General features: G+C 44.9%; 1 protein-coding gene across 1 annotated transcript in view; it reads right to left on the bottom strand.

Annotated features, from left to right (window-relative positions):
* RAPGEF5 (Rap guanine nucleotide exchange factor 5) overlaps positions 1 to 16,138 on the bottom strand; it is a 259,477-nt gene that overhangs the window by 118,538 nt on the left and 124,801 nt on the right. Inside the window, exon 8 of the mRNA XM_055124161.1 lies at positions 7,870 to 7,943. Coding sequence (XP_054980136.1) covers positions 7,870 to 7,943 — 74 coding nt within the window. The remainder of the gene's footprint in view (positions 1 to 7,869; positions 7,944 to 16,138) is intronic.

Below are 16,138 nucleotides of genomic sequence, written 5' to 3'. Positions count from 1 at the left end.
ATGAATGAACATTTGCAATTATAGAATGCTATTCAGCACAAATGTAAGGTATTCAGATGAACTCTTACTGACTGCGATATCAGAGTCCTCTCTCTGAAATTTGAATCTATTCTAATCCCAAAGCCCAAATGACAAAACAAAATGCGGAGGGACTGAGATAATAGATACAAGAATCAAGGGCATGTATCCCTAGCTTCTAAACAGAAAATATTAAGAATTCTTTCCTGCAAAAGTCAGAAGACAAGTCAAATTTTTAAAAAAATAGTAATCTTATTGCAGCAAGTATTCATTTTCTCATATTTCTTCAGACAGAAATAAATGATTAAAAGAAATTCTTCTTCCTGACTGAGAGAGAAAAATACATCCTTTAATAATTGGAGAAAGCAGAAAGAAGCACCCACAGTGAAAAGTGCTGAGGAAAGGAAGTGTGATATAATGACAGATTTACAGTCCTGAGCCACCATGCTGGGGCAACAAGAGCTTTAGAAATCATTCAAGGATTCTAGTCCATCATCGACAACAAAACGCCAGCTTCCGGAAATCGTTCCTCTGGTCCTCCTTCCTAGGGAAATCCCTTGTGTGAAAGCACAACAGTCTTTGAACAGAAACACTTGATAAAAATTGTATGTCACTCTGTATCGTACCAGAGCATGCTGGGAGAAGAGATGAAGCTGAAACCATAACTATATAGAATTTATAACTGCTATTTCTCTCAAATACTTTCTTAGTCTATTATACCATGTAATTACCTTTTCCCATGAAACTAAAGAGACAGCGTTATACTTCTACATAATTGATAAAGGGGCTCTCTCATTTCCACATATATATGTTCCTCGAATTTGCAAGTTCAAGCAGGGTGGGTCAGCAGTATTAAATATTGCTTTGAACTAAGAGCCATTATGCAGTACTAATTTATAGTCTTAATACATTACGATGCGATTGTAGGCAACAATTCATAGAAAGTAATATATATTACTGTCTATGATTTATATGTATATATTACTCTATATATTACTCTCTATGTATATATGTATATATATATATGTATGTATGTATACATATGTACCACTTGGAGAGCCCGGCAAGCTACCGAGAGTATCCTGCTCACATGGGCAGAGCCTGGCAAACCTGGCAAACCTGGCAAGCTTCAATATGCCCAAAACAATAACAATAGGTCTCATTCCCCTGACCCTGAAAGAGCTTCCAACGTTGGGAAAGATGAGTAAGGAGAGGCTGCTAAAATCTCAGGACTGGGTAGGGCAGCAAAGTTGACAAATAAGAGAGAGAGAGAGAGAGAGAGAGAGAGAGAGAGAGAGAGAGAGAGAGAGAGAGAGAGAGAGAGAGAGAGAGAGCACAGAATAAGTTCTAATACATCCTAACATTCAGGATTTAAGGGGATCATCTGTTTCCCATGACAGCAATTACAGCCTGGAATAAGAAGTTTGTTTTTTGTTTTTTGATTTTTGTTTGTTTGTTTTTATCTAATGGGAGTGGCCTCCCCAGCAGTGCTCCCAATGATAGGCAGCTCGCAGGGCCAATATGAGGATCTGAGGGTATGCAGATGTCTTCAGACCTGTGGGGACCACCTGGCTCACTCTGGCAATACTGGAGGCTCTCCGGGGACATATCCAGCAGTGCTCAAGGGCAACACAGAGCTGGGGTTAGAACTTGACTCTTGCACCCGATTACTGAGCTCTCCTGCCAGCCTCTAAATCCAGTTGCCAATGACCACTTAAGTCAAAGGAAGAATTTCAAACCACATTAAAAAAATTTCTCATCAAGAATAATACCCAAGTTTCTTTATCCATTCATCTGTTCTAAGGCACTCAGACTGTTCCCAGATTCTGGCTATTGTGAATAGTGCTGCAATAGACATAGGGATGCAGATGGTGTTTCTACTATGTGTTTTTGGGCCCTCAGGGTATATTCCAATACCAGAAGTGGTATTGCTGGGTCAAATGGGAGCTCAATTTCTAATTTTTTGAGGAATGTCTACATTGTTTTCCAAAATGGTTGGCATTCTCACCAAGTATGAAGGAGAGTTCCTTTCTCCCCACATCCGCATCAGCACTGGTTGTTCTTCTTTTTTTGAATGTGTGCCAGTCTCTGTGGTGTGAGATGATATCTCATTGTCATTTTGATTTGTATCTCCCTGATAATTAGTGATGAGGAGCATTTTTTCATGTGCCTTTTGGCCATTCGAATCTCTTCTTTGAGAAAGTTTCTGTTTATTTTTCCTCCCCATTTTTTGATGGGGTTGGATTTTTTTTTTCTTGTAAAGTTAACCAGTGTCTTGTATCTTTGATATTAGCCCCTTATCACAAGGGTGAATATCCTTTCCCATTCAGAAGACTGTCTTTGTATCCTGTCTTTGTATCCTAAGACCTCACTGTTTCCTTTGAGGTGCAGAAGCTTCTTAGTTCAACGTAGTCCCATTTGTTTATCTTTGCTTCCACTTGTTTGGTTAGTGGCATTTCATCTTTGAAGATACCTTTAGCTTAAATATCATGGAGGGTTTTGCCTACCTTTTCTTCCATATACCTTATGGATTCAGGTCTGATGTTGATTTTGATCTGATTTTTTGTGCATAGAATACTTCTCAGTTGTTAGGAAAAATGAAGTCATTAAATTTGCCTATAAATGGGTGGACTTAGAGAGTGAAATAAGTCCACTCTTATTTAATAAGAAAGAAAGGGATAGATATAGAATGACCACATTCATTTGTTTCATATGTGGTATATAAATATATATATTATAACTAGAAGTCATATCCATGGCCAGGGAAAATAGGGTCTAGGAGGACTGGTTAAAGGTTGGAATCAACCACAAGTGTGTGTGTGGGGTGGGGGGGCTGGAAGAGGGTAGGTAAGATAGAAAAGGAACCTGGATGATAATAATAGCTGGAAATGATCACGCTGGACAAGTACTGAGTGTTAAAAGTAGATAAAGGGATATACCGGATGACCTTTAAATACTCCAAACCACAATGTCCAAAAGAAGACAGAGACAGAGAGAGACAGACAGAGAGAGAGAGAGAGAGAGAGAGAGAAAGAGAGGAGAAGAAAAATGCCTGTCATAGAGGCAGGCTGGTGTGGGAGGAGGTTATGGGAGGGAAACTGGGAGCACTGGCACTGGGAAATGTATAAACTGGGGAGGGACGGGTGTTGGAACACTGTATGACTGAAACCAAATTATGAACAGCTTTTTAAAGATCTATCACAGTGATTCAATAATATAATCTTAAAAATAAATAATAAAAGTTTGTTCATTTAAAAAAATAATAATACCCAAATAGAAACAAGGGCCAGGAGGACTGGATAGGAAGTTTGTCATGGCTGAGAAAGGGGGCAGTTAGGACACAGAAGTGACCACTATGACAATGACAGTTGGAAGTGATCACTCTGGACAAGAACTGGGTGCTGAAAGGAGGTAAAGTGATATGCATGATAATCTTTCAGTAGCAGTACTGCAAACCACAGTGCCTAAAAGGAAAAGACAGATGGGCAGAGGGAGAGAAGAAAAGTGTTTACCATACAGGCTGGGGGGCAGTGAGGGGGGGCGTTGGTGGCAAAAATTGTACATGTACACTGGTGAAGGGATGGAAGTGCTGGAAGCTTGAATCTCAATCATGAAACTCAATCATCATATTGAGTTATATGTTATATACATCACAGTGATTCAACCAAAAAAATTGAGAAATTATTCATTGAAAGCCTCATTATAGAGCCCATAAGCTAGACTCTGGTAAAAACTGCATACATTTGGATAAAGATCCTTGAACCCTTAGTTCTGTATAAAGAGTGAAGGTGAAGGCTCCAGAATGCTTATGTATGTCAATACCATTGGTATTGTATTACTGGCACATTACTGTCGCTGTCTACACACATTAGCCACCTTAATCAAACTGAAAAGCAAAGTGCCAGCTGATCATGAAGCTCACAGTAGGTCACTAAGGTTAACCATTTTTTGAACACTTATTATGTGCCAGGCACTGTTCTACTTGCCTCATTTTATCTTCAAAATAACCCAACAGTTATCTCTGGGCATTAGATAGGCAACTTACACAGTGATTAAAAACAAGTATAGAGTCCGGGAGATAGTCCAGAAGTTAAGGCACTTGCCTTGCACAAAGAAAATCCCAGTTTGATTCTCCATATTGCATAGGTCCCCTGAGCACCACCAGGAGGAAACCCTGAGCACAGGGTCAGGAGTGAGCCCTGAACACTGCCAGGTGTGCCCCCAAATAAAACAAACAAAAATAAAACCGAGTACATATCAGAGTCAGGCTTCCTTGATTTGATGTCCGGTCTCACTAGTTCATTTGTAAAGAGGTGGTAGATATCTAATTCAGAGGGTGCTTGTAAGAATGGAATGCACCAGAAGCACTGCATCAGTGTTAATGTTCAGTACTGATTCTGATCTGGAGTGATAGCACAGCAGGTAGGGCATTTACCTTGCACACAGCCAATCTGGGTTCCATTCCTCCGTCCCTCTCAGAGAGCCCGGCAAGCTACCGAGAGTATCCTGCCCACACAGCAGAGCCTGGCAAGCTACGGTGGCGTATTCGATATGCCAAAAACAGTAACAAGTCTCACAATGGAGATGTTACTGGTGCCCTCACGAGCAAATCGATGAACAGAACGACAGTGCAACAGTGCTACAGTGCTACTGTTTCTAAGAAGGAATGCAGTCCAATAGGCAAGCGTCAAGTGTCCCAGCTCTGCTGGGACAGAACCTGGAGAAGAGCCAGGTTACCTGAACTATAGCAAGAAATTCCAAAGACAACTTCTGCCAGAAAATGAGTGAATTTCCATGGGAACTTTCAGGGGATGCCACTCTCAAGTCTTGTGTGAGCTGCCTGGTGGTTCCAGACGCACTCCTGTGCCAGAACAGCTGGTATTTCCATGCACTTCATGCCAGCCTCACGCCAACCTCACCACTTCAGAGCGATGAAAGGGAAAAGTGCTGGCCACATCCTATCACAGTAGGAACACTCTGGTGACCGAGATCCTGACAATGCGCTACAACAATGCACAGGCTGACTCTTGCCCCAAGAAGCCAGCTCTAAGGAAGAAGGGCTGGGATGCAAACCCAAGTCTACACCTTTTCCTCCCTCTGCCCACATGTCACTGCATTGAAACGTGCAGTTTCTTAGGCAGAGAAGATGTTTTAAGGAAGGTGCCAATATACAAAGAGCAAAGAACTACAGTTTCCTGGTAGGAGGGAAACCCGGTGCACGGCAATATCTGGGATCAGTGAAGGCCATAAGTCTTTATAAACCCCAAGGTTTTGACAGCCACGAGGCATTTCCCCCATCTTGACATATTTCATTACGTGGGAGGAAGAAATGCAAAAATGATTTCCACTTAACTTTAAAAAGAAATTTGGAGTGAAGACTGCAAAGATGCAAAACAAAACAAAAAAAATCCCTTAAGGGTTTGGCTTCTAGGTGTTCAATGATAGAGCTACATTCTATATCAAAGACTGAATGAAATTTCCGTGTGCCATTCACACACGCACCCATGGGCACACACAGACATTCATGTCTAATTCCTGCCAAAGTGTATGAGGGAGAAATTCTGAACACTTTCTTCTAGCTCAGCTGACGTGAGCAACTGATTAGTCTCCTGGGCACAGGTAGAGACTGAACTGCAGGATCAAACCGACGAAGCCGGTGCTGTGTCTGAGGCATTGGATCAAGCTTTCTCAGACACATCAGAGGAAGTGACAGCTGTCTGCCTTTCCACACAGCCCAGGCCTGCGACACTCATAATGATGCCTCCTAGTGCACTTAACTCCTGACTTTCACACTCACACAGAATCTGTTCCTGATCTAATTATCAGCCCACTGCTTTCATGATTTCATTCCACTGTTCGTCCTGTTGATACGCGTTTCTGTCAGTGCTATAAAAGAAAAATCAGAAAATCCCCAAAGAACAAGGTCTGGGCATTCTTTTGAGTTACACAGAGAAATAAGACTGCACTTGGCAGATTTTGTTTTTTGCCTACAGAACAAGTTCAAAAGAAACAGGGAAAAAGAATCTGGGCTGAGAAACATCTGTCCTCACGAATAATTTAACAGTGAATCTCTGGGATGGTGTCAAATGCATGAACTTGGTGAAGTCCAAGTCAGGTGAGCTCAGTGTTTGGGAGCAGAACTTTTTTTGTTTGTTTGTTTTGGGTCACACCCAGCGATGCTCAGGGGTTACTCCTGACTTTGCACTCAGGAAGTACTCCTGGTGGTGCTCAGGGGGCCATGTGGGATGCTGAGAATCAAACCTGGGTCGGCCACGTGCAAGGCAAATGTCCTACCCATTGTATTATTGCTCCAGCCCCATGGGAGTCGAACTTTACTATGAATTTGTGGATGGCAGAATATTGCAGACCATCATAGCAAAAAACAATTCCTTGCCTGAAATTATGAAAACATGGCAACCTGCATAATCTTGGCTGAAAGTATGAATATGATTATTCTGGCCAGAATCAAAGTGTAACTTCATTTTTTGACAGATTTATTAATTGTGTGTGTGGGGGAGGGGAATGCAGAGCTCAGGAGAACTGGGGGTCCCACAAGAGATTCTTGGCCAGCAATTCAATGCAGGAGTCTGAGGACACGGCGTTGCTAGGGTCCTGTGGTGCCAGGATGACCTGGGACTCCTCGGTGCTGCTGGAGGCCTCCAGAGCTACACCCAGGGATGCTTTAGGGACCATGTGGTTCTGCCCAATCCTGCTCGGGCACATGCTAGGGGTATCTAATTATCAGCCCGATACTCCCATCACTGTACTATCTCCCAGCCTCAAGAAGTCAAACTTTTTTTTTTCTTTTTTGGGTCACACCCGGCAATGCACAGGGATCACTCCTGGCTTTGCACTCAGGAATTACCCCTGGTGGTGCTCAGGGGACCATATGGGATGCTGGGAATCGAACCCGGGTCGGCCGCATGCAAGGCAAATGCCCTACCCGCTGTGCTATCACTCCAGCCCCAAGAAGTCAAACTTTGATGGGGAAGTGCAATGAGTCAGCCAAATGGGGCTCTTTAATCACTGCTTTTATGTAGTGAACAGGGAACTGCATTAAGGGGCCTGAACTAGTTACTGTGCAACATTTCATTTCGTTTTGTTTTGTTTTGTTTTGTGGCCATGCCCAAGGATGCTCTGGCTCTGCATTCAGGACTCTGTGCTGAGGGATCACTTCTGGTGGTGTTCAGGCAACCAGAAGGAGTGCCAGGGATTAAATATAGGTTGGGCTGCTGCAAGGCAAGTGCCCTGCCCACTGTACTCTCTCTCAAGTCCTGCACAACAGTCTTCTTGTTGTTGATGTGGTCAAAGGGCCTAGACTCAGCAGTGCTGGGGGTGGAGACTAGCAGGGTCAAGGGACCAACCCAGAGCCTCATATACAAAGGCTACAACCCCAGCACAGTGCCACAGAGAAAAGCCACTACCACAGCATGTCCATGCCATGAGTTAGATCCTGGGGCTAGCACCCCTTCTCTAGTGGGCATCAGAGCCATGGCCCAGTCCCCAGTGTCATGCCAGCTGGGAGTGTTTGAGCACCGAGTGTGCTTCCCTCTGCCTTCTCTGGGCTCTCCATGTACCGCCATTGCTCCAGGAATCAAATTGCAAATAAGGTTTGTCAGGTAAGTGTCCTTGCAAAAATGCCTTCTGCAGGGATGACCACTTGCCCCGCCCCCCCCCCCCCCGCGACCCCCGTCAATGTTATTGCTGCAGAACCCAACCTGGCAAAGCTGCACACAGGACGGCATGATAAGGGCAGGACGGCATGATAAGGGCAGGACGGCATGATAAGGGCAGGACGGCATGATAAGGGCAGGACGGCATGATAAGGGCAGGTCCCAGGATCTGTCTTACCCGAGAATCCAGAACATTTTCTCCTTCTGTGCCAGGTACGTGCTTCTCACTGTTTTCCTCATCTTGTTCAAGCGCTTTAAAAAAAGAATAAGAAAGACATCAAACAAATGCAGCAGTAGGAGAAGGTGGTTTCAGATATTTTCCTTTCCAATAGCAATTTGGCAGGAAGAAACATTATGTTAGGTAGAGTCACAAAATGTAAGTAGCATCAACCAAAAGTTTCCTGGTTCTGGGTCCATTTTCATGTATAGTGTTCTAAGTGATCTAATCAGTGGCTGTGGAAAACTTGGACCTCAATTCTTCTCTCCCCTAAACCCACCTAAATGGAACCATGTCAGTGTTGTGCTTGGCCAGGGCTGGAGAGGGGCAACAAAGGCTTATGTCAGGTTCATAGGAGGACAAGATAGTTTTCTAAAACCTGTCACTCTGGCTGATGGCTTAGTGTTATATATTTAAGGAAGCACAATACTTTGCACTTGGATTGCTTCATGCATTTATTTTTTTTATTGTGAAGCATTGTGATCAACAGTACTGTTCATGACAGGGGTTCACACTTACACCCTTCCACCTGAGAACCAACTTCCTTCCATGATTGTTTCATGGTTCCCTCCCATCCACTCACATATTTTTCTCCCATACCCCTGGTAAGCTCAGTTCTGTCGAACAGATTTCAGGTTATGTTGCAATGATTTGGTGACTTTTTCCTTGTCTAGAGTTTGTGCCTTTAGCAAGTATTTATTGAGCATATACTATGAACCTGGCACTGTAGCACAGTCTTCCCATTGCTCATCAATTTGCTCAAGCGGGCACCAGTAATGTCTCCATTGTGAGACTTGTTGTTACTGTTTCTGGCATATCAAACACGCCATGGGTAGCTTGCCAGGCTCTGCCGTGTGGACAGGATACTCTCAGCAGCTTGCCAGGCTCTCTGAGAGGTACAGAGGAATTAAACCCAGGTTGGCTGCGTGCAAGGCAAACACCCTACCTGCTGTGCTATCACTCCTGACATTTGGGGTTATTCCTCTGAATAAGACAGACAGGGCCCTGGCTTTGTGGAATAGAATTATTAATAGAGGAGAGAACCAATAACTATAAACCATAATACATTTTTTTAATGAGTCGGAATGACAGAAAACTCACTGGAAGATCATTTTGACGAGCAAGCACAGATGGTGCATGTCTGTAGAGGCACTACTTGGGCTGAGACCTGAAGGCTGGGCCCAACCACCCATGGCAGAGACAAGCCACGTGTGATCACAGACCACTGTGCTCAGAGCTTGGCTGAAAACGCAAGGAAGCACAAGGGGATTTCAAACTGGGGGTCCCAGAATTTGATGCATGTTCACAGAAGTTTTTTCTGGCACCCTTTATGGAGAACAGACTTCAAAGAAACAAAAAAGAGATGCAGGGAGCCCAGTAGGGCCACTGCGGTTATTATTGCCTTTTCTGGAGGTGGCAATGGCTCCAACAGGGGAGGTGGCAATGGACGGAAGAGTATGAATCTGAGCTGCTACTTTTGATAGCATGGATGGCACGTGCCAATGATCTGGACACCGTGGGAGGAACTGAACCCCAGTCCCTCGAACAGTGAGGTCACCCACGGTACACTGGGCTTAGTGTGCACTGGTTGATGAGCTTTGAAATGCTGTGCTTTCGCTCCGTGTTTATTAAACATCCATTCCAGAGATGTTTTGCTTTTCTGTGGTTTTCACCATGGTGCCAGCCTACAGGACTGTGCTATGAAAACCATGGGGAATGACGAACAATTTCTCCCCAGGTGACCAAAAAAAGGCACCACTTGACTACACCCACTTACGGAAGTCTTAAGCCTTTCATGGCTAAGAATAAAAAAAGGGGGAGGAAGTTCTTCTGTTAAACTCCGTGGACCAGTTTTACCTACCCGTTTCGGTCTAAAGACAAAAGCAAGAAAAGGCAAAAAGGCCCAATCTTTCCTTCTATTTCGGCAAAAAGTGCCATTCAGACTTGTTCAAAGAGGGTCCCCTGTTGCTACTGTTGCCTGATTAGGAGGAAACGTAAGAACAAAGAAAAACACACATGTTCTCTCTGAAAAACCAGAGGCAAAAATTCAAAAGGAGAAATCAAATATCAAATCACATCCAAAATTCTACTTAAAAATGGAATGGGCTTCAGAAGCAAGAAACACCATTCAACGAACTGGAATAATAAGTCTTTGCTCATTCTGTAATGAGGAGCAATTTTCTTGCGGGGCAAGTGTCAGTGCAGGATAACTTTTTTCACATGAAGTTCCATGCCTGTCTTGACACTCAATTTATACTTTGTTTAGATTTTTGCTCTTTAAAGCTTTAACCTCATCGACAATTAAATTTTTGAGCACTGTTTGTTTGATTTGGGTCAGATCCGGCAGTGCTCAGGGCTTACTCCTAGCGCTGTGTTCGGGAATCACTCCTGGAAGGGTGTCTGGGGACCATGTGCAATGCTGGGAATCAAACAGTAGGCCAGCTACTTGCAAAGCAAGTGCCTTACCTACTGTACTCTCTCTCTGGCCCCTAATTTTAGAGTATTTTACTGACTAATTTAATGTTTTTGTTTTCCAAGCAACAATGTTCTGGAATATAAGTATTTATTTTACCTGCCTTATGACATAGAAGGTATAGGACAATGAACAATGACACAGGTATAATTCTTAATGTCTATAAATACAATCAAAAAAGGAACAAATTAGCATGAAAGCCAACTTCAGAAAAAGATAGTCTTATATTTCCTCAAGAGAGTATCTTGCCCCCTCGCCTGGCTGTCTTCCCTGGGGCCCCTCAGAGGGGCTGGGTTTCAGTTTCTCTCCCCACCCCAAGCAGAGCCCCAGCAGCCGAAGACCTATAGAGCCTAGCCACAGCCATGCTCAAGGCCCCTCTCCACATGTTCAGACAAGCCTCATGCATGAAGGAACTGGCAGAGGAACCCAGGTGTGAGGGACCCGGGGATGAGATCTCCAAGACTGCTCAGATCGGGACTGGGCCTCTTCTGTCCAGATTCCCATTTTCCAGTAGCTAGGAGGTCACACTCAGGGACTGCCCCCAAAGCCATGTAATCCCACCAATGGCCAACATCCAGAGACTTAAAACCAAGTTCCTGGAAGCAACATCTTATAGCCTACTTCTCCCTCTGGGAGAACCTAGCAAGCTACCAAGAGTTTCCTGCCCACATGGGAGAGCCTGGCAAACTCCCCGTGTCATATTCATATGCCAAAACCAGTAACAATGATAGGTCTCATTCCCCTGACCCTGAAAAAGCTTCCAACATGGCACTGTTGGAAAGAACGTGTAAAGAGAAGCTTCTAAAATCTCAGGGCTAGTATGAATGGAGACATTACTGAGACCGCTTGAGAAATTCGACCATCAATGGGATGATGATGATGATGATGATGATATTTCCTCAAAACTGCAGTAATTATTGATAATTTTTTTTTGCTTTTTTTTTGGGGGGGGGGTCACACCTGGCAATGCACAGGGGTTACTTCTGGCTCTGCACTCAGGAATTAACCCTGGCGGTGCTCAGGGGACCATATGGGATGCTGGGAATCGAATCTGGGTTGGCCGCGTGCAAGGCAAATGCCCTGCCCACTATAGAGACCTATAGAGCCTAGCCACTATGCTATCACTCCAGCCCCTTACTGATAATATCTTTGAAGATCTCCAAATCTATTGCTTGTAATTATCTTGCTTAACAAAAGGAGATGTAGGAAAATCATCAAACTAAGATTTGACAATCTCTCTTAATCTTCATAATAAATGTCATCTAAATTCTGGGGGTGGGGGTGGGGAGACTCAATCTTAGCACCAATGAAAAAAAGTCTGACTTCCTCCAACACATAAATTACATTTTCTTGGAAATTCTGAAAAAATTATGATTCCAAAAATGCATTTCCTCCACTTGGTTCACATACATTACTTGAAAAGAATAGTTATTCTAAATTTCCAAGGATTTTTTTTTAATCACCTCTTCAGATGACATGTATCGAATACAGAGTCATAGAAGGTAGGCACTCTGCAAGTCCTCTGACAGGAAGATTAATGTCAAGGAATAAATAAGGAGTTTGTTTCTCTAATCATGCCTCTGAGCTCTGCAGCTCCAGGGCTGGAAAGAGGGGGAAGCCATTATTTAGATTTTTCAGCCTCATTTTCCTTTTATCTGATCAGAGTAAAGGCAAGACCAGGGAAAGTATCCTATACAAATATTGATTCTGGGATGGTTCCCTCCAGGGGAACACGTACACAGGAATGACAGATTCTGGGACCAAGGGCAGGGTGAGAGGCTCACTCTTTGCCAACACAAACCATCCCCTTATCATTCAACACACAAAGTTCTGAGATCAAGAAAAGGCCTTTGAAAACAACTTACCACAACAATAGTCACAAGCTCTAAGGCATGTATTCTGAAGAATAAATCTGAGAGTCTACAGGAGAAGGATCTCTGTGCATCAATTATCGACAGAGCCCTGGGATGAAATGCTCTCACTGTGAATTAGCCAGGAGCCATTGAAGATGAGTGACTGTTGACGGCCTCCAGGGACGAGGCCAGTTTCCCTCCAGGAGCTTTATGGACAATAGGTTCTCCTTCCCAATAATTTACTAGGACCATTGCTAAGAAAAATCTCCCTTTAACTCTGCCAGGATTATGATTTAAACATAAATGGGAGCATTTCATGATGATATTAGTTCTATGTTGATGAGGTGCAGCTACGGAGCGCCCCATATGCCATGATTGAAACACATGAGGAGGCGGCAGGTCAGCTTTTAAATGTCAGCCCAACTTGCTTTTTAATTTGCAAACTAACCCAAGATTATCATTCTTTTTTAAACCGGGAGGGTGGTGGGGGCAAATCCAGGAATGCTCAGGGATTACTCCTGGCTCTGCACTCAGGATTCACTTCTGGCTGTGCTCAGGAAACCATATGGGATGCTAGGGATAGAACCTAGCTTGGTTGCATGCAAGGCAAATGCCCTATTTCTCCAGCTTCCCATCCCCAACACAAGATTTAATTACAGACAGAGACATATTATTTTGAGTCTTAACGTAAGAGAACAGAAAATTTTGTTCAGCCCAACTGACTAAGGAACTCTGCCAAGAACAAGCATTTTGGCTTTTCATCTAATCTTTGACCCGGGCACCATTTTTGCAATGAGGAAGCTCTTTCATGATGGTTTCGTCTAATGCTCACATAACTTAAAGAGAGAAAAGACTCCTATGCTCTATAGATGATGCTTTAGCAACTGTCCAAATCATCCCATACACAATGTACTTCTCTGTTGAAGTTCTGGATGAAGGTGATAGAACACCATGAAAACAATACAAATCGGGAGGGTGGTTTGGGGGTAGGGGGTGGGGTGGGAGGGAAACTGGGGGCATTGATGCTGGGAAATTACACTGGTTGGAGGGATGGGTGTTGGAACACTATGTGACTGAAACCCAATCATGAATAGCTTTGCAATGATCTATCTCACAGTGTTACTATTTAAAAAAAATTCTACTCATGGGGTAGCAGTGCTGGGAGGGGGACCCTACGCAGCACTGGGGACCTAATGGGCACGGGTGTTCAGCCAAGTGCAAGCTTTACCAACTGCATTATCTCTCTGGCTCCTTTTCCTTTTGAAAGAAAAAGAACAAAACATAATAGGCAGCATGACAAAGGAAGGGAAACCTTGTAAAAATGAAGGGCACTTGGTAAAGCTCCTAATACAGATGCACAAGGGCTCTAGCTGAATCCCATCCCACCTTGCTAAATTTGCTCCCCCAGGCCATGGCCAAAGTGTTTCCAGGTGCACAAGTGCCACCCTTCAGGGCTCCTGCAACCAAATGTGTAGCAGCAGTGACAGGAAAGGAACACTAGAGCCACTGGCAGAGAAAGGGAAAATATTTCAAAGATCAAAATGCACCACAATGGGGGCTGGAGCAATAGCACAGTGGGTAGGGCGTATTTTGCCTTACATGCGACCCATCCAGATTTGATTCCCAGCATCCCATATGGTCCCCTGAGCACTACCAGAGATAATTCCTGAGTGCAGAGCCAGAAGTGACCCCTGTGCATCGCTGGGAATGACCTAAAACGGGAAAAAAAAAAAAGCGCCGCAATGAGCCAAGCCACACCTGCCTCCCCCATGGAGCACGGTGCACCTCGGCGGGCTCCTGTGTGTTCCCTGGGTTGTAGGTGAAGGCACTTCCAGGCCACAGGAGGCGGAGCCGCGTCCTCGTGACTTTGCCACCTAGCAATTTTCTGCCCTATTCCCGCAGAGGAGACACAATATTTCAGGAAGCCCCTCAAAACACTCCATCTGCATTCAGCCAGGGGCTCATTCCTGGGGAAGATATGAGCACGCAGTGGCAGTCACAAGAGCTGAGGGGATGCCTTCGCTGCTCGGTGACCTCGCACACACCTCAAACGGTTCAAATATCTCTGGTCTTCCAGCAGAACGAGGGAAGAGCGCGGTTGCCACCTTTACCTTATTCCGGTGTTTTCTCCAGTCTTAACCTTGGAACAAAGATCACTCACATTCCCAGAACACGGCCCCATCCAGAGCCCTTTGAACCACTCTCCTCTCTCCTCCTTGCTCAGTCCCAACATTTTTGTTTTGTTTCCCAGTCACAATCTTCCCTGCCCAGCGGCTGAATCTGAGACTATTGTTTTTAAACTGCTGTCTCCAGCTCCCTGGCATCCTTGAATGCTTGAAAAAAAACAAGTTTCCCTGCAGGCTCCTTTTTCTTTCTGGATCTTATCAGTTCCTGGAGTTTCAGCTTCCACTGTTTTAAGGGCTGGTCCTGAATCTCTGGCTCCATCTTGGCCCTCCAAGGCCTGGTCCCAGGTCCAGTCATGTGGGGAATCATTTTATTGTCTATCACGGGTCTGTTCTTGCATCCTGGTCCTAGCTGCTAGGAAAGGGAAGTGCACAAAGGCTTTCTTAAGAAAGAGTCCTTGCTTCAGAACACAAACGTTTGGAATCTCAGGCTTCATCCCAGGCTGCATCCCACAAGCCGGCTTCTCTTCTGGGGGTCCAAGCCTTCATTTGGATCAACCCCAGGCACTTCAGCTTCCCCCACTCTCACTGAACCCCCGACACATCCACCCCGAAATGCTTCCATCATTCTTCCTCATTGATTCTGTCAGAACTAATGACCTTATCACCTTGGGCCATTGCTGAGGCCTCCCAGCCACGCTTTCCCTTGATGGATTGCCACACAGAACTGGCCGAGAGCTAGTTCTGACATTTGACTCTGATGGTGCCAAGCCTCCTACCCCCACACACCTATAATCCTATAATCCATCCAGGAAGTTCTGCACTGTAGCACTGTTGTCCCGTTGTTCATCGATTTGCTCGAGTGGGCACCAGTAACGTCTCCATTGTGAGACTTGTTACTGTTTTTGGCATATCGAATATGCCATGGGTAGCCTGCCAGGCTCTGCCATGAGGGCTGGATACTCTTGGTAGCTTTCCGGGCTCTCTGAGAGGGACAGAGGAATGGAACCTGGGTTGGCCGTGTGCAAGGCAAATGCCCTACCCGCTGTGCTATATCACTCCAGACCAGGAAGTTCAGTAGTCATTTAGTTTCTGGCCCCATCCTGGCGTTCCTGCTGCAGCACAGTTTCGCCTACGGACTTGTGGCTTGAGGGTTTGCATCCCCAGTTGACTGAACACTCAGGCAGAAAGATGCCCCAATTTGGTCTTGAAGACCAGGCCATGAGACAGAGGCCTTTAGATCCTTCTCTTGGTACAGCCTCACAATGTCTGCTTCCAGCCTAGGAAGCCTGGTTCCTTCCTTCATTGGGTGATTTTCTCATCTGATGGACTCTCCAGTAAAAACATCAGCTTCTCGGTAAGACTCTTTGGGGTCCTCAGCACCTGGGCCCAAGGTTCCAGGCAGAATGAAGAGGCAGGCAGCCAGGAATCCCTCAAGGCAAGAGAGAATATTTCACAATTCTTTCCTGCTAGTACACAGTGCTGCAAAGGAATGGGTCCTATATATGGAACAAAGGGAATCAATTCAGGAATCAACAATTATAAGGCGCGCGTGCGCGCGCGCGCGCACACACACACACACACACACACACAGAGTAGTAAGCAGTGTGGATGAGGGGAAAGGCATCAAGGAATGGATAGATTCTGATGGGGCAAGGACAACAGGGAAGTCAGGTGGAATAGTGGCATGACCACAGATAAAGAGGAGAAAACCACAGGATGCATGGGTAAGTGAACAGAGCAGTGCTGGAAAACAGTAGAAGCCAAAATAAAGAGTAGCT

Source organism: Sorex araneus, chromosome 1 (genome assembly GCF_027595985.1).
Source record: "Sorex araneus isolate mSorAra2 chromosome 1, mSorAra2.pri, whole genome shotgun sequence".
NCBI lineage: Eukaryota > Metazoa > Chordata > Mammalia > Eulipotyphla > Soricidae > Sorex > Sorex araneus.
The sequence above is the reverse complement of the archived record's forward strand: the minus strand, read 5'-3'. Positions and strand labels throughout refer to the sequence as shown.